Source organism: Vanacampus margaritifer, chromosome 14, assembly GCF_051991255.1.
Source record: "Vanacampus margaritifer isolate UIUO_Vmar chromosome 14, RoL_Vmar_1.0, whole genome shotgun sequence".
In the NCBI taxonomy this organism is placed as follows: domain Eukaryota; kingdom Metazoa; phylum Chordata; class Actinopteri; order Syngnathiformes; family Syngnathidae; genus Vanacampus; species Vanacampus margaritifer.
Genome location: NC_135445.1, coordinates 13,741,126 through 13,759,317, shown reverse-complemented (window position 1 = coordinate 13,759,317; position 18,192 = coordinate 13,741,126). Strand labels below are relative to the sequence as shown.

The 18,192-nt window shown below is 40.4% G+C and overlaps 1 protein-coding gene across 3 annotated transcripts in view; it reads left to right on the top strand.

The window, feature by feature from the left end:
* Positions 1–3,581: 3,581 nt before the first annotated feature.
* The window catches only part of nnt (nicotinamide nucleotide transhydrogenase), a 40,213-nt gene continuing 25,602 nt past the window's right edge, over positions 3,582–18,192 (top strand). Inside the window, exons 1-11 of one of the 3 annotated variants that reach the window (XM_077542406.1) lie at positions 3,609–3,652; positions 4,736–4,755; positions 5,840–6,044; positions 10,127–10,356; positions 10,499–10,716; positions 11,396–11,483; positions 11,665–11,753; positions 11,837–12,024; positions 13,881–14,014; positions 14,096–14,287; positions 17,399–17,552. In XM_077542406.1, the coding sequence (XP_077398532.1) occupies positions 5,891–6,044; positions 10,127–10,356; positions 10,499–10,716; positions 11,396–11,483; positions 11,665–11,753; positions 11,837–12,024; positions 13,881–14,014; positions 14,096–14,287; positions 17,399–17,552 (1,447 nt within the window). In that variant the 5' untranslated portion in view covers positions 3,609–3,652; positions 4,736–4,755; positions 5,840–5,890. Of the gene's footprint in view, positions 3,653–4,735; positions 4,756–5,839; positions 6,045–10,126; positions 10,357–10,498; positions 10,717–11,395; positions 11,484–11,664; positions 11,754–11,836; positions 12,025–13,880; positions 14,015–14,095; positions 14,288–17,398; positions 17,553–18,192 lie in introns of all 3 variants that reach the window. The other 2 variants (XM_077542405.1, XM_077542407.1) reach the window with 2 other exon arrangements.

Here is an 18,192-nt window from a genome sequence, read left to right as displayed (position 1 = left end):
GAGCCAGGAGCAAACCCCTCAGTTGGCGGCACCGGTGAGGCTCGAGGAGCTGGAAGCTGCCCTGGGGAGCCTGCAGTGTGGCAGGGCTCCTGGCATTGATGGCCTTTCGGTGGACTTTTACAAGTCCTTCTGGCCGATTGTCGGACCAGACTTGCTTGCCGTGATGAACGACAGCATCAAAAATGGGAAGCTCCCGTTGAGCTGCAGGAGGGCCATCATCACCCTGCTACCAAAGAAGGGAGACCTGCAGGACATTAAGAACTGGAGGCCTGTGTCCTTGCTGTGCTCGGATTACAAGATCTTGTCCAAAGCGCTGGCCCTTAGGCTGCGAGGGGTGATGTCGTCCATCATCCACCCTGATCAGACCTATTGTGTGCCGGGCAGGCTCATCAGCGATAATATAAATCTAATTCGGGATTATTTGGAACTCTGCAATTCCTCGGATATTGGGACTGGCCTCATTTCTATAGACCAGGAAAAGGCTTTTGATAGGGTTGAACATCAGTACCTGTGGCAAACCATGGGAGCCTTTGGTTTCAGCCCTGTTTTTATAGCCATGATCCGGGTGTTTTATTGTGACATTGAGAGCGTTCTTAAAATAAATGGTGGTCTGAGTGCCCCGTTCGACGTCCGGAGGGGAGTGAGGCAGGGCTGCTCTCTCTCTGGGATGCTTTATTCTCTGTCCATAGAGCCTCTGCTCCACAAGTTAAGGGAAACTTTAAACGGCGTACACATCCCCCAGTGTTGCATGTCTTTCAAATTATCTGCCTATGCTGATGATGTAGTGGTTTTAACTAAGTCACAAGAGGACATTGACATTTTAAAAAAAGTTGTGACAGAGTTTGGTTTTATTTCATCTTCGCGGGTGAACTGGGGGAAGAGCGAGGCTCTCATGGTGGGAGAGGGGCTGAAGGACAAGCTGAAATTGCCGGGCGAACTGGAATGGAAAATTGGGGGTTTTAAATATTTGGGCATTTTTTTGGGAGATGAGACCTACAAAAAGAAAAACTGGGATAATGTGTTGGAGACGGTGAGGGTGAGGCTAAAACGGTGGAAATGGTTACTGCCAAAAATGTCTTACAGGGGCAGAACCCTCATCGTCAACAATTTGGTTTCATCTTCCTTGTGGCACAAACTAATGGTACTAGACCCTCCAGCCTCTCTCCTAGAAGAGTTACAGCGCATTTTAATTGATTTCTTTTGGGGAGGAAGGAGGCACTGGGTTCCACAGAGCATCCTTTTCCTCCCTATAGACGAGGGGGGGCAGGGCTTGGTGCATTTGGCCAGCAGGGGCGCTGCTTTTAGACTCCAGTTTATACAAAGGCTCCTGACTGGCCCCAAGGATGTTCTGTGGAGACCATTAGCCCGATGCACTCTGCAGCGGTTGGGTTTATGTGGGCTGTATTTTAGTTTGTTTTTAATGGACTTGTCTCGCATGAGCACAGTTTCTCTGCCTTGTTTTTATCGGAGTGTTTTTAAAGTCTGGAACTTCCTGAAAAAACAGCGGGCGGAGCAGGCCGACTCACTGTACTGGCTCATGCAGGAACCTGTCCTCCAGGGAACCCTGCTGGACTACCCTAGCTGGGGGGGAGCGACTCTGTCCAAGACCCTTCAAGCTGCAGGGGTCACAACGCTTGGCAGAGTGGTGGAGCTGACCGGTCCCAGTCTCGAGGACCCCGCTCCGCTGGCCTCCGTTCTGGGGCTACATTCAGTGAGGGTCGCTGCACAGCTGCTAAACCACTGGAAAAGAAGACTGGCTGGACATGAGCGCTCCCTCCTCAGTCTGTATGGCAGTGGTTCCCTAATGCCGAACCCAGAGGACGGCTTCCCCCACATCGGCCTGCTCCCAGACTTGGGTGACTGCGGCGGCCCCCTGCTGGAGAACATTCCAGCAGTTTCTTTGGGAGCCGCGCCCGGAAAACAATTTTACCGAACAATGGTCAAGACCCTACACAGAAACAAACTTACCGGACGCTTGGACACTCCATGGAGGAGAGTCATAGACGCTAAACTGAAGCCAGCTTGGGGCACCTTATACAAGGCCCCAGTGGTCAAGAAACACGGTGATGTTCAGTGGCGGGTCCTCCACGGCATCGTGGCCGTGAACTCCTATATATCCGCGATAAATCCAGCTGTTGCGGATACCTGCCCCTTCTGTGGGCACAGGGAAACAGTATTTCACTGTTTCTATCAATGCGAGCGTTTACGATATGTTTTTGATTTTGTCGATAGGGTTTTTACTCTATGTAAAATAGCTTTTCACAAGCACTGTTTTATTTATGGTTTTAACCACAAGGGCCAGATCAAGAGGGAAAGCCGTGTTTTAAACTTTGTTTTGAGCCAGGCCAAGATGGGTGTGTGGTTGTCCCGAAAAAGGAAAGTTGACGATGGGGCAGAAGTTGATCCCACGGTTCTGTGTAAAAAGTTGATAAAGTCCAGACTTTTTATTGATTTTAGTTTTTACAAGAGAGCAGGAGATCTGGAGAGTTTTTGTGACATGTGGACTGTTAACGGGGCACTGTGCGATGTGAATGAAGAGGTGCTGTGTTTTAGTGATGTTCTGCTGTGAAAGCATTTTATTTTTTTGTCTATTTATTGAATTGTTCTTTGCCGACCTGTGTGTTTAGGAAAATAATGTAAATAAGAGCGGCAAATAAATGTATTTTTTCAAAATCAAAAAAATCTTCTTCTTCTGCTTCTGCTTCTTCTTCTTCTTCTTCTTCTGCTTCTTCTCATCCTCACCCTTCACTGAGGTGTTGTGACACCTTGGCCACCCCAATGAAACATTTCTGGCTACCCCTTGTCATGGCAGTGTTGCTATCTCCAAAACAAATTGTGAAATTGAAGCTCATATCAAATTCCTAATAATAATAATAATAATAATAATAATAATAATAATAATAATAATAATGCACAAGCTTTTGAGTTAAAAATCGCTGGGCCTTGAAACATGTAGCCTAAAAACCAGTACCAGTATCATTTTTTTAGTTTTAGTTTGTCACTCTGTTTTTTTAATCCTAAAAAAAGCTGTAACACAACAATCAAATGCTTGCAATTCTATTGGATGTTCCCTTTTGACCACAACAATGCAACATTTCCCTTATACAAATTCAAATCGTTTTTATTTTATTTGATGTTTTCTGGACACTTTTCAGTTGCTTCACAAAAAAAGGTTCAGCTCTTGACTCGCGAGGATTCACGTACTCAGCTCTGATTTAAACGGTGCAACTGCGCCTCTAAGTGGAAGTACGGGTGAATTCATTTTCAGATTAACATTTTCAGGCATAATTGATATTGTAAATAATTTCAAATGATCCTCGTTCGTTATTTTTTTGTGCGAGAGAATATGCAAAATATGCAAGTACATTGACTTGTATAAGGCGAGAGTAAGTAAGCATGGGATGCGATTGCTTCCAGTTTTTAAAATGATAAATCATACATGGATTATGTTCGTTTATATGATTAAATATATGAACATGAATTAATGTGTACTTTGTCAATTAAAATGTTGGAATGGCATTCGCAAAAATTTAAGCAAGCGAGTGTTCATCCAATAATAATATTAAGGCCGCTCCAGTTGACATCTTCCGGGTCGACTCAAAGTTCGGCCGTGCTGCATACACACAAAAAAAGACACCAGACCCCAGCAAAGGTCAGTGGACTTGAATGACGTCAATCTCCGTTGTCTTTGATCGCTTTCTAACGTGCATTAGTGTCGCGGTGCACCGAAGCGTGTTCGTGTGTGTGCTTTTGAATTTGTTTAAATTTCATGCGTAGCCGTCGTGAGCGTGGCAGATGTGCAGCTGTCTGCGGCTAGCATGCTAGCTCCTCCTGCTAGCTAGTTCCCCCTCCATGCCGACCAGAGAGGACACATTAAAATGAAAATAATACAAAAGAATGAATGGCGTAATGTCGCTGTGACCCGCTTGGGCGTGATAGCGTGAACGTGTCAATGGAAACGCATGTGCTTTAACTCCGATTGGGTCGTCTGAATGACACTGTCAATGTGGCGTTTGGCAGTCATTGAATGAAAGTAAATATGTAGCCTACAAAAACAAAAAATCCGTCCATCCTGCAGTTCGCCGAGCTGTAAGAACATTATTCCCCTCCAGCACTTTTATTGGGTGACATTCACAGCACAAGCAACTTTGACAAGCTAGTAAATTGCTGGACGTTTTGGTGACGTGGTAGTTTCATTTGTTTTGTAACGACGTCGAAAATTATGGCAACGCAGGGCAGTCTGATCAGTCCTTCCGAATTCAGTCCGTCTGTCAATAAGGTTGTCAGTCGGTCTGTCTATCCTATCAAAATGTTTGTCTATTTATCAATCTAATAGAACCTCCCGACCACTGTACAAATGACTTATTTGCTTGCTCATAACTTAATCTAAGCATACCCTACTGTGTCATTTGAAACCATATCGCCGTTTGACATTTTGAGTTAATTGTCCTTGAATTGATATTGATCCATAGGTCATCTCTATGACATGACAACTTTAAGTGGGCTCTGACTCAGTCAGTGTTTAAATTATTATTTTTGTTTTGGGTGCTGCAATTAAGGAAATGTGAAGTGAATTAATCTGAATGCTCTAGCTCTCCTGTGACTCAACTGATGATAAACATAGAAAATGTTTGGATGGATGAAATCATCTTTTTTTTTCTTTCCAGAATTTAAAACAATTCAAAGTTTATTTTTTGAAGATTTTGGTGACATGCTTTTTTTCTTCTTTTGGCAGGGTGAACCTGTCTTACACAGGTGAGCCACTGGTCACCCTACCTAATGTTACTGTTGGGCAGGGATAGACTGATTATCAGTTGGGCCGATTATCTGCGCCAATATTCAGCATACTGACGAATATCGGTATTGGCCATTTTGAAGAATCATATTGCCGATAATAGATCCATTTTGAAAAATAAAAAAATTGTTTACTTCGGGGATTTAATTTAAACTTAAATTAAAAATAAATAAATAAATGTTCAGAGATGATGCTGACCCTGGGAACTCTCTGCACCTTCTGATTTTGTTTGAAATTTAAACTAAGATAAGTACAAAATTAATCCTTCAGAAAATTTGGAATACTTCATTTTCTGTAGAAAACAATTGTTTACGATTTTATTTAACTTTTGAAAACATGCTACTGCCCCTGGAAGATCCCAGAACTTTTTGTTAGATTTTTAAAACAAAGATGTGTATTGACTAAGATTTTTTTTTTATCACTCCAATATTTTACGAACCCTAATAGTTGTTTAATAAACATATGCTTTAAAATTCCCCCTAACATTTAGAGCTGGAGTTTGTATTTTTATTTTTTATTTTGATGCCAATATTTTCCCTTTTAGTGAAAATAAACATCGGCTCCAAATATGGATTATCGGCATCCTTGACTACTAATAATTGGTATCGGCCCTGAAAATAACACATCAGTCTACCTCTACTGTTGGGCCTATTACGAGGACACATTTTACAACCATACCAATTGGAGGAGTAGAGCTGAGTGTTGCTTCATTTTCCCCACTGGCTAAAAAAAAAAAAAAAAGTTATTGCAAACTGTGGAGCACATGAAAACACAAAGATGACCTGAATTGTATTTACCCTCGTGGGTCATCACCAAGCGGCCATGTTTGTGGCACATGCAGGGGACACATTGACAAAATCAACACCACTCAACACTGAATCAACAAAATTACTATAAAAAAAAAAATACAGTAAAATGTTCCAGGAACGAATCCGCATTGCGCCATCTCTAGTAGAGGCTGAAGTAAAAAAAAATATTTTTTTCTTTCAAAAACCTTCTTTAATATCTTCTTGTTTACCCACAATGCTTTTCTTTCTCCCCCAGAAGGAGTGCTGTTTGCCCTGCTGAGCTCCTGCGGCTGTGTGTGCGTGCACCATGGCCAGCCTTCTACGCGTGATTGCGGCTGGCTGCTCGGCCCCCGTCCTCAGTGGGGCGTCCTGTTTAAAACTACAGAGTGCCCCGACTATCAAAACAACCTGCGTACGATTTTTCAGGACCCAACACGCCCTCGGAAGATGCGCCAGTCCAGGTAGTGTCGAACGCCACAAAGTATTGAATTTAGAGATAGACCGATACGCTTTTTTCAAGGCCAATACCGATACTGAATATCGGTAGAAAGAAGGCCGATAACCGATGTTTGAAGCCGATTATTCATTTGCAGGAAAAAAAAGAAAAACATTTCAAAAATTGTCATAATAAAAACAGGGGAAAAACACGCTTACTCCCAAATAGCCGCTAATTCGCGAGCTAACCGTTAGCCAGCACATTGCTCCCAAATAGCTGTTAATTCGTGATCTAGCGGCTAGCTCAAGGGCTAACTTAGCCCGCACGCTAACTCCCAAATAGCCGTTAATTTGGGAGCTAGCGGTTAGCTCAAGGGCTAATCATTAGCCCGTGCGCTAACTCCCAAATAGCCATTAATTTGTTAGATTCCAAATAGACGCTGAATCGCGAGCTAACGCATAGTCAATTAGCAGGGGCAACTTTATTTCATACAAATGGTAGAAATTTTAAGTCACCGTTTTAACTGCCTGGTGGCCCGTCTGCATTCGATTTTCTTTTGCATGTGAGCGTCTAGAGAAGAGCCGAGCTTTTGCTGCTTATTGGCTGTTAGCACTGCACGAGCAACCAATCAGATGGCGTTGTGGGCGTGCCAATGCTGCATGGAGTCAACAGCCCCCGACTCAAGAGTAGACGAAGGAGAAAAGCTCTGATTGGTTCTGATTATGCCTTTGTTGCAATGTAGGGTAACTGGCCTTAGTTATTAATCTTTTATTTCCCTTTCCAAAGGCATTTTCATGACTGTTTGGTGGTTAGTTTGTAGGGTTACACACAAGTGCTTTTACAGATTGCAACAAAACCTTGTGGATGCGTTCATTTATATGATCAGGAAGATCATGGTAAATATTGTTGTGCGTCCAGGATTACCAACCGTGTTAATTTTGACAAGAATTTTTAATTGAGTTTTTGTTAGTCTTTTGACTAATTAATTCAAGTTTTAGTCATAATCTAGTCATCTGATTGTATTTTAGTTTAATCCAATTTTAGTCGACTAAATGTAGGTTAACATGCAAGACATGTAACACAACGGTGTCTTTATTAAACTTTGTTTCAATGAAACATGTTGAACTGACAATAATATGCCGTCTAAAAACTTAGTTTTCACCTAAATAAAAAAAAAAGTGTATAATTGTCTGAGATTAATTTTACAGCTGCACAATGAATAGAAACATGTTTGAACATTAAGCAAAGTTTCTCAGTGGTTCTTTGCTCCCACCCGTATTTCATTCCTTCTTCTGATTGGATTTTGTGAATTTTCATCACTGTCTTGTTTTTGTTTTAATCAGTGACAAAATTGTCAGTCAATTTATGTATCATCATCGTCTCATTGAATGGCTTCTATTTTAGTTTGCGTTTCATTTTCGTCTGGAAATTTTTTGGGTGAAGAAAATTTTTCAGCGACGAAATTATCACTGATGATTACCAATAAAGTTTTCAACACTGTTGGCAGGATTTTCCGTAACGGTTAGTGGGGAAGGAATATTTTGTTTAAAAAAAAAAAAAAATCAACAGATCAGGAGTTAGTTTGAATTTAATTTTTATTTATTTTTTACTTCTATCAAAGAGATTGTTTCCGATGCAAATCTTAAAGGAATAGAAATGATTTACAAAGATGAAGAGATTATTTGCATGATCCTCAATGTTTTGGGGGAAAAATCATGAAGCCTATGAAACATGTGGGCTTTAGATGCTTGTCATACAAATTAATTATTGACAGATTTTCGCTGTTCGCGGCAGAGTTTGGCCCCTAATTCTGGTGAATAGTGGTGGTTAATAATAACACTAATGGAAAATACTCAATAGGTTTACCTAAGATAGCCGACTTAACTAAATATAGGGGAAACAGTTTCTGCCATCTAATATCAAAAGTTACTTTTCAATACCTTTTAAATGCTGTTAGGAGCTAAGGAGAAATCCGAATCTTCTTTTTTTGTTAATGCTTTGTCGAACAACGTGCACTATCAACAATATACATCGCAAAAGTCACATTAACTCATTCACTGCCATTGACGGCTATTTACGTCAAAAATTCATTTAAACTATTTCTATTAGTTTAACATTTTTTTCCCCACTTTTGTTAACAAGAGTATGAAAACCTAGATTTTTTTTTTTATTGTTCATTTAGAACAGACATAAAATTTGATTAATCGTGAGTTTAATTACGATAAGACAATTTTATGTCAGGCGATTAAATGTTTTTCATTGTAATTAATCGCATGACTTCACTAGTTAACTCACGATTAATTGCACATTTTATATCTGTTCTAAATGTACAATAAAAAAAATCTAGGTTTTCATACTTTTGTTAACAAAAGTGGGAAGAATGTTAAATAGAAATAGTACAAATGAATTTTTGACGTCTATAGCCGTCAATGGCAGCGAATGAGTAGTACAAGTTCAAACCAACAACAACATTAATAATTATACAACAGTTAGTAGGCAGCTTGAAATGAACAACATACTTTTGCAAAGGTACAAGGCACACTGAGCACATCAAGAAAAAAAAAAAAAAAAATCAATAAAATTAAAACTTACATCCCTATTTCTACAGAGCTCAACAATGACACCAAACTCAGTATATGCACTCAGCAAAGCTTTTGCACTTTCCATTTTCATCAGTTTCAAAGAGTTGGCGTGATTGTCTGTGAGATCTTTCTAAAAGAGACCGAAAAAAGGGGTGTCGTCTTTCTTCATTTGGAGCTGTGGATGAAATATTTAGCCAATAATAGTAAGTTGTTCAGCGTCATTTCACATACATCATGATCTTCGAGAATAAGACCAAACACTGTTTCGTCCTTAGCAAGATGAACAGAAAGAACAATCTTTGTTGAGTCTTGAAAGTCTTTCGACAATGTTGTCGTATACATGCAATCAAAGAAGAGATATGAGCAGTTACTTTCAATGTCTTGTTCAGAAAACAAATCTTCCGTACTCGGTAGCTTTGTTTACAGGTAAAACATGTTACATGAAAAGCTCGTCAGCCATTTTTGTTTGTTTCTACTGTTGCCGTAGTAGAGGACAGATCAGCATTGCAGGAGGAAGGACGGCTTGTGTTTATGTCCAGATGAGGAGATCGCGCGGAAAATGACGCAGTGGAATTTTCCATAGGGGCCAGCACAGCGTCATTGCTGCTTATAGACTTAAAACGACCAAGACTCTTGGAAGATTTTGTTGTTTTTCCAAATATTTTTAACTTCTCCTGTGACAATCTAATGTCCCTTAAGGGATGAATACATCTGTCTGCCTGTCTCCCCCTTTTCTTACCTTACTTTGGTTCAGTAGATTTGTGTCTTTTAAATGTAAGATAGTCAGAATTCAGCTTTAATTAGATTCAAATAAAGAAAAATATACAAATACTGTACAAATATGCTTACGTTGATTGATATGATTCTCGCACAGGTTATGAGCTGTTGATTTGTGTTGCAACTCACCTGTTGGCTAACAAATGTGATTGTGCACAAAAGGGGGTGGGAATCTTTGAATGTCTCACGATTCGATTCCGATTATTGAGTGTGCGATTCGATTCAGAATCGATTTTCGATTAAGAACGATTTTTGATTCAAAATGATTGGATTGACAATGATCTTTGCTTCAATCTATAGATGTGCAAAGAATTGTAATGATCTACTCCAGTCTGACCCGCTAATGCTAATTAGCGCGCTACCCACGGCACTTTGATCACTCAAAAGAACACTGCAAAAAAAAACAACTTTTATTGGAATAACTTCATCAGGACTTTTTCCTTCTACACTCTAATGTGGCTACAACTTAACAGTGTATTAGACCGCGTGGAACCACACTGCCCCTAAGTGGCCAAATCGGGTACAACATGGACAGCGCTCCAAAGGCAAGACAGTATAAAATAGTTTAAATAAAATCGATTTTGAATCGTTCTAAATGAGAATTGTGATTCTTATGTGAATCAATTTTTTGGCACACCCTTAGTGCACCATTTGATGACTAATCTGGATTAAAAAATGGAGTTAATGGCTGCAGTCATTGAAAAACCGTTGTTGAACTCATTTGCGCCGTTACCGTCTGCCTCTTCAGGAATTCCATACAAGCAGCTCACAGTCGGCGTCCCGAAAGAAATTTTCCAAAATGAGCGGCGTGTGGCGCTGTCCCCTGCTGGTGTGCAGGCGCTTATCAAACAGGGCTTCAATGTTGTTGTGGAGACCGGCGCGGGAGAGTTTTCAAAGTTCCAGGATGAGCAGTATACCCAAGCTGGAGCTTCAATTAAAGACCTGAAAGATGTATTTGCATCGGATGTGTTGGTCAAGGTAAACCCCGCATGTTAAAAACAACAACTTCATTTAAAGTCAGTCACTCGACATTCACACCAAAATTTCCATTATAATAAAATATACAAATGACAATTTACAGCAAAAAAGAGCTCATCTCTTCCAAACATTCTGCTTCCAGGTCCGCGCTCCTGTTTTCAACCCCGACTTGGGCATCCATGAGGTGGAGCTGATGAAGAATGCGGCCACTTTGATCAGCTTCATCTACCCGGCTCAGAACCCCGAGCTGTTGGACATGCTCTCTCAGAAGAAAGCCACCGTGCTGGCTATGGACCAGGTGCCCCGAGTCACTATCGCCCAGGGTTACGACGCCCTCAGCTCCATGGCCAACATTGCAGGGTGGGTGCATGATGCCTTCAACAGCAGTTGGTTACATACCGTTGGTCTTCGATTGATGTCGGTTCCTTAAAGGGATACTTGATTCATTGAGCCATTTTCAACAGTAATAATTTTCTAAATGTGAAAACTTTATTTCTCACAATCAATTAATACAGTTAATAACTAATTTTGCCACTTGCCGTCGACTGAAGATGACATCATCTGTGCTCCGCAAACAGGTAATCACCAATCATGGCTCAGTTTGCTGACCAAAGCTAGAAAACAGGTGAGCCGTGATTGGTCGTTAACTGTTAGTGTCATCTTCAGTCGACAGCAAGTGGGAAATTTTGTTTTTGTAGGGATACTTGACTCGGCAGTAAAAAGTTACAATTCATCCAGAATTATTTTGATACATTTTTCATGTGCAATTAATACCGTTAAAGATGACATCACCTGTACCGAGCAATTAGGTAACGACCAATCATGGCTCACCTGTTTTCTAGGTTGGGTCAGCAAACTGAGCCATGATTGGTCGTTACCTGTTTTCCTGAGCACATGCTCTAGTGAAAAATAATGACATTATCAATTTAATTCTGGGCAAAATATGAACTTTTTTGCTGCTGAAAATGGCTCGGTTAGTCAAGTATCCCTTTTTTTTACTAAACAAATGAAATGCATTTGATTTCCCTTTTTTTTCCAGGTACAAGGCTGTCGTGCTGGCTGCGAACAGCTTTGGGCGCTTTTTCACAGGACAAATCACTGCAGCTGGGAAGGTGCCACCCGCCAAGGTGTGTGTAGTATATAAGTTTAGTTATTGTCAATTTTTTATTAAATTTAAATTTAATTTCTAAACTGCACCAAAAAAAAAAAAAAAGATTTGCACTCTGCAGTATATTTGTTAGTTTTTTTCTTCTTCATGATGAAATTTCTGACTGTGACTTATACTCTGGATATCTTGCACGCAATTAGGTGCTTATCATTGGAGGCGGAGTGGCCGGACTAGCAGCCGCTGGCAGCGCCAGAGCCATGGGAGCCATAGTTCGAGGCTTTGACACCAGGTTTGTTTCTGTCTCAATTATCTATATACAAAAAAACAAAAAAAAACAAGCTTATGATTGCCTGCCATCATTTTCTCTCACAGGGCTGATGCTTTGGACCAGTTCAAGTCTTTGGGTGCCGAGCCGCTTGAGGTGGACTTCAAAGAGTCTGGAGAGGGCCAAGGAGGCTACGCAAAAGTGATGTCAAAAGAGTTCATTGAGGCAGAGATGAAGCTGTTTGCCAAACAGTGTCAGGAGGTGGACATTGTCATCAGCACCGCGCTCATTCCCGGTATGTATAGAAAATGGACAGCATAACGTGTCTCAAGGGTCTTTTCTGGGAATCTTTCTTTTTAGGGCCGGACCAATATGCATTTTTTGAGGCCGATACCGATTTTTGGCAGAAAAAAATACAGATTATCATTTAATCTGCCAATTATTTAAAAATATATATTTAATGCATAAAATTACCCCCCTCCCTAACTCCTTTTCAATGAGTATCAACCATAACAATTAAAACAATAAGAAAGTGAAATAAAAATAGAATAAACTAAAATAAAGCAACTGAAAAAATGGAACAAAAACTGACTGTTCCTGTGCATTTTGGCCTCTTGGGGGCACTGTGGTGCCGTGCATCCATGGTGTACACACTTAACCTCCTAAGGCCCAAGCTGTTCTTTACATGCAAAGTGCTGTCCACGTATGTGTTCACTAAGCCTTAGGAGGTTAAAGTGAGTACAGAGGAAAGTTATGATTGAATTCTATTAAAATAACTCGTTTTTCACACATTGGGAAGAATTTGTGCCTTTGCTTAGTGTTATCTTACCTGTGGGTATGTGTGTGAATATTCGTTATTTGAAAGAAAAACACTCCCAAAGTCGATGCTAACTTCCTGTTTGCATTTGAATGGGATCCTCCCTTCACTTTTAGCATTAGCGCTAGGCTAGCGATGTTTTAATAATGAAGCATGTTTTGTATTTAAAATAAATATACAGTGAATGTAATTCTTAATGTCGTGTGTTTAGTTTTACAGTTAACTCAAACTGGGTTGTCATTAAAACAGCTTAAAGGATGCTTGGGGGACAACAGAAAAAACACAATAACATACGCTACACACTTGCTAAATGCTAATGCTACACAAGCAAAATGGTGCATTAATAATAATAATAATGCATCAGATTTATACAGCGCTTTTCTAGACACTCAAAGACGCTTTACAGTGTAATGGATACATTATTCATGCACTCACACATTGACACTGTGGTGGCGGTAAGCTACTTAAGTAGCCACAGCTGCCCTGAGGCAGGCTGATGGAAGCGTGGCTGCCACTGTGCCCCTCGGACCACCACCAAACATTCGCACTTCCCTTACACCAGTGTGATTAGCACTCAATCAGGGTTACTTGCGCAGCGTTGCAAACTTCCGTTTTCTTCAATAATGTTTTAAGGGAAAAATAATCGACCATTTGGCCCAATTGGCTGATTTTTTTGGGCCAATGTTTGAAGGCGAATAATCGACCGATTATAATCGGCGGCCGATTAATCAGTCAGGCCCTACTTCTTTTAACTCATTCCAACCCCAAAATTTGTGTCCTTCACTCCCGAAAACCTATTTATACATTAAAAAAAAATAATCTGCTAGAGCATGCAGAAGGCTTCGATACAGCTTCTGACATGAAGAGTTTGCTTGAGGCAATGGTTAAAAAAATAAAATAAAATAAATAAACGGCCAGCAGGTGGCAGCAGAGTATAAGAGATCTCCCAGGGCCATGTTGCAACAAGCTGTTTTCCCCACAATTTGAAATAGATTTGTGAATAACGATAAAACTTAGCTGTATCTAATGCTAATTGCTGCAAAACAAAAACAGATACAAATATACTTTTTTTTCCTGATGAAAGAAGAGACTAATCTTTTGGTAGGTTCCATGTTTTTATAGCAATAGAACACAATATTCTGTAGGCCTTGCAAAATCAGTCAAAATCCAATAAAACAACCGGGAGCGAAAGGGTGTTGCTTCAGTGCAAATGGCTGCGAGTGAATGAGTTAAAGAATGTTCAAAATACAAAATGAACCACCGAGCATATTTTATAACCTCACTTTATACTTACTCATGATCATGATGTGAGCACAAATGTTTTCATGTGTCAGGTAAGCGGGCCCCCATCCTTATCACCAAGCCAATGGTAGAGAGCATGAAGGACGGATCGGTGGTGGTGGACCTGGCTGCTGAGGCGGGAGGCAACATTGAGACCACAGTGCCCGGGGAGCTATCTGTACACAATGTGCGTGCACCCGAGAGTCGCTCCGTCATTACAAATGAGCTGTAAAATGTCTCTAAAGTGCGATTGCTCTCGTTTTCGTAGGGCGTAACCCATATTGGGTACACGGACCTGCCCAGCCGCTTGCCCACACAGTCTAGCACGTTGTACTCTAACAACATCACAAAGCTGGTGCGGGCCATCAGTCCGGGCACGGACAACTTTTACCTTGATGTGAAGGACGTGTTTGATTTTGGGACCATGGACCACGTTGTCAGAGGCTCTGTTGTCATGCAGGTATGATGTGAATATGCATGCATGTGTTTAGTATTTGCCACAATTCTCTGAGTTTGACACGTGTGATTTAAAGCCATTTTTAACTACGCACTGATGGTTACATTAAAAAAATTTTTTAGATACTTTTGGGGCTGGAACAGATTAATTGTATTTTCATTCATTTATGAACATTTCATGTGTCTTTTCAGGTTACAGGCTCACACAACCAATTAAGTTGCAACTTGAGTTTTCACTTAATCACTAAATTACTCAGAAAATTATTAGTTATTTATTGCAAATGATGGATCTTTGTTCATCTGTGTCCTCTGTGTAGTGACAGACAGAATAATTAAATGTTGTTCCACTAAATCACAGAAGGAGCAAACAACCTGAATCCACCCATTGTAACTAAAAAAAATAAAATAAAATAATAATTTATTTTGATTTCAACAAGGCACTGAGTAAATGATCTTTTTTTGCTTTTTGTAAGGGAAAATATGTGATTTCAGTAAAAATTTGGAAGCTGATTAGAACAAGGAATACACCCTTTGCTTTCCTCGCATGGTCACTAGGTGTCACCCTCGCAACATGTAACAGTTATTGATTCCCACACAGCTTACTCTCAAATAACTACAATTATTTATCATTTGTGTGTCTTTATCTGATTATATGATTAGATTAGTTTTTATTTAGATGGTATCTAGAGCTAGTGTCTAGGCCGCATCTAGTATTCCTCAAAAGAGGGTTCATGTAATATATATATATATATATATATATATATATATATATATAGTTATATAGATATAGATATATAGATATAGATATATATATATATATATATAGAGATATATATATATATATATATATATATATATATATATATATATATATATATATATATATATATATATATATATATATATATATATATATATATATATATATATATATATAAAAAAAAAGAATACAACCACAAATCCAATCTTGTCGATCTTTTTTTAATAACAGTTCAGAACATTAGTGGTGATCAAGACTGGTGACCCGGTCCGCTCTCATTTCCCTGGTACTTAACACACACCTCAGCATTACTGGGACTGGGTGACGGGGTATCTTTTCCTTCCATTCTGTGTCACTTCAGAGTTATATTTTGTTTTGCTGCAGCTGTCATGAGTCCGAGTCCGAGTCCGTAAGTGATTAAAAAAACACCCACAGCAAAAAAGGTGGGGGTTAGCATTAAACTTTGAAGTCAAGCAGGGGACCACAAAATATCATCCCGCGGGCCGCAATTTTGTGACCACTGCTCTAAATTGTCCATAGGTGTGAATGGGAGTGTGAATGGTAGTTTGTTTAAATGTGCCCTGTGATTGGCTGGTGACCAGTCCAGAGTGTAACCTACAACACTAATGATGACAAGCCCTATAGAAAATGGATGGATGGATAAAAACATTACAGATAAGTGATTATCTTTATTTTGGAACCTGGGGGGAAAATGCCCACTAGAGACATTATAGCATTTATACCCAATTTTTGAAGCTTAGTACTGACCCATTAAGAAGACCCACGGTCAGAGTTCTGGTGGCCATCAGGAAATTTGGGAGATTCCGAACGGCTGGTCCATCCCAGGCTTGTCGGCAGCCATGCCCATTGGGTGTGCATGCGCGACTATGTCATAAATTGACTTCAATTAGTGCTGTGAACGAATAGGTGGTTACTCGAATTGGATGCGAATGTGGAATCTTAATTTTTGAATGCGAGTACGAATTAATCATAGCATATTGTCGCATGTGCCGTATGGTTTGTACGATTGTAGGAGCTGCGCAGCGTTGTGTTGAAGCGCGTTCTTCGAGAGCGTCAACTGGAAGTGTTTGTGTGTGTTTGAGAATATTTAGCCAGCGAATGAGCGTTAAATTAAACTGTTAAACAATCAGTCAATAGCCTAAAGCATAATCTAAACTTTGACGCTGGACCCGAGAAACAAACCCTCCCAGGTTAGCTTTGCGCTAGCTGGTACGACAAAACACAAATTATATTTAAAGTTACGCTAAAAGGATCCCGGATGTCAAAGTAAATTATTTTAAACTAAAAAGGAGAACTGCGGACCGGAGACACAAACCCTCCCAGGTTAGCTTTGCGCTAGCTAGCTGGTGCGACAAAACACAGATGATATTTAAAGCTACACTAAAAGGGTCCCGGATGTCAAAGTAAGTTATTTTAAACTAAAAAGGAGAACTGCAGAATGGAGAGACACCCTCCCAGGTTAGCTTTGCGCTAGTTAGCTGGTACGACAAAAAACAAATGATATTTAAAGTTACGCTAAAAGGGTCCCGGATGTCAAAGTAAGTTATTTTAAGCTAAAAAGGAGATCTTCGGATGATGTGTTTTTGGCAAATGTACAATTAATAATCCATTTGAGTTGGGACTCACTGCTTAAATGGTAAATGCATACCGAACGCGGATTTAGTTTTTGGGTGTGAATCTGAGCTCTAACTTCAACAAAAAGGTAGTTTCGTCAAAAGTAAGAAAATAAGGACTGTATTTTTAGCTAAATACTGTTTCTCTGACCATGTCATTGAGTTATTATCCTTGACCAGGTAGAAAAGCAGCACTCGTATTGGATCACAATAGAATGTGTTCCTAATGTTGTGGCCAGGGAGTGTAAATTACCGGCCTTGAACTGATGCATGACCTTTGCTTCATTACCAGTCATGGCAGATATGATGCATATCTTATATTTTGTCATCCATCCTCATCATATTGTTGGGAAGCTTTTTGTGCTTTAATCAGTTTTGGGCCCGGGTCTATTCATTTTTTTCCAGTAAACAAATGAGCTGTAGTAGACTATTTTATCTGTATTTATTTACTGAACATGTTGCACATCTTATAAATGATGCATTAAAAACAGATATTACTTATTGTACCAAGTGTACCATTAGTTTGCCTGCCTACTTTGATGTCTTTCGTCTAATGTTACATAGATTTAAGGTCATTAGGCCTTCGGAGGAAAGTAAATAAATGAATGTCTTTTAGCAATAATTACCCTCATTCCTACCCCGAATTTGTTTTTTTTTGTTTTGTTTTTCCCTTTCTGTTTTGTTTTGTTGTGCCACACCTTGCGTTTCTTTGTATTTTCAGAATGGAAATATCCTCTTCCCGGCACCTCCGCCCAACAACATGCCCACCGCCGCTCCTCCGAAGCCCAAGTCTGTCAAGGAGCTGGCGGCTGAGAAGTCTTCCCAAATCTCTCCCTTCAGGGCAACGCTCACTTCTGCCGGCGCGTACACCGGAGGTCAGTCTACTTGGATGTGTCATTCAAGTGTGAGGGAAGTGACCTCTGGACTTAATTTTGCTTTAATTGTCCTCATTGGACTCATGGGTCAGCTTTAGGGAGGTCAGGGTCTGCTACGAGGTGGAGGTTAATCATCAGCTCTTTTAGGTTAGCGCTGGAATGTGCACGGGAGGTGCCAAGTGTCACAGCCAGATTAAAGTGAGCGCTCGCACACTTACACCGAAAAACGGGCACCCTCTTAGTACCAGGAAATGCGCAGTATAAAAGCGGTGTCGCGCCGGGTGTTTGTTTGAAGTGACACCGCTGCCACGGCTCCCCGCAGTGACACACAGGCCGCTGTGCAAGTGCTCCACATGCACTTAATTTCAGATCACACACCGTTTACTGCCACCGTCGTTAGGCGCCCCTCGCCAGTTGCTGCTTACACGCTCATTAGAGTGGTGGTGTAATTGAGTCATTTAGAATCATAAACTTCCGTGCCGTTGGGGGGGGGGGGGGGGGGGGCGTCTGAGAGTTTCTCACATGCCAACAGGAAATGAGGAAAACATGCATTTGCCAACGTGGGAAATCTACTCAAGCCGCTTGACTACATTAGTGGGTTAGGGCTATGACAGTTCAACTGTTTAAGGTTAAAATGGAT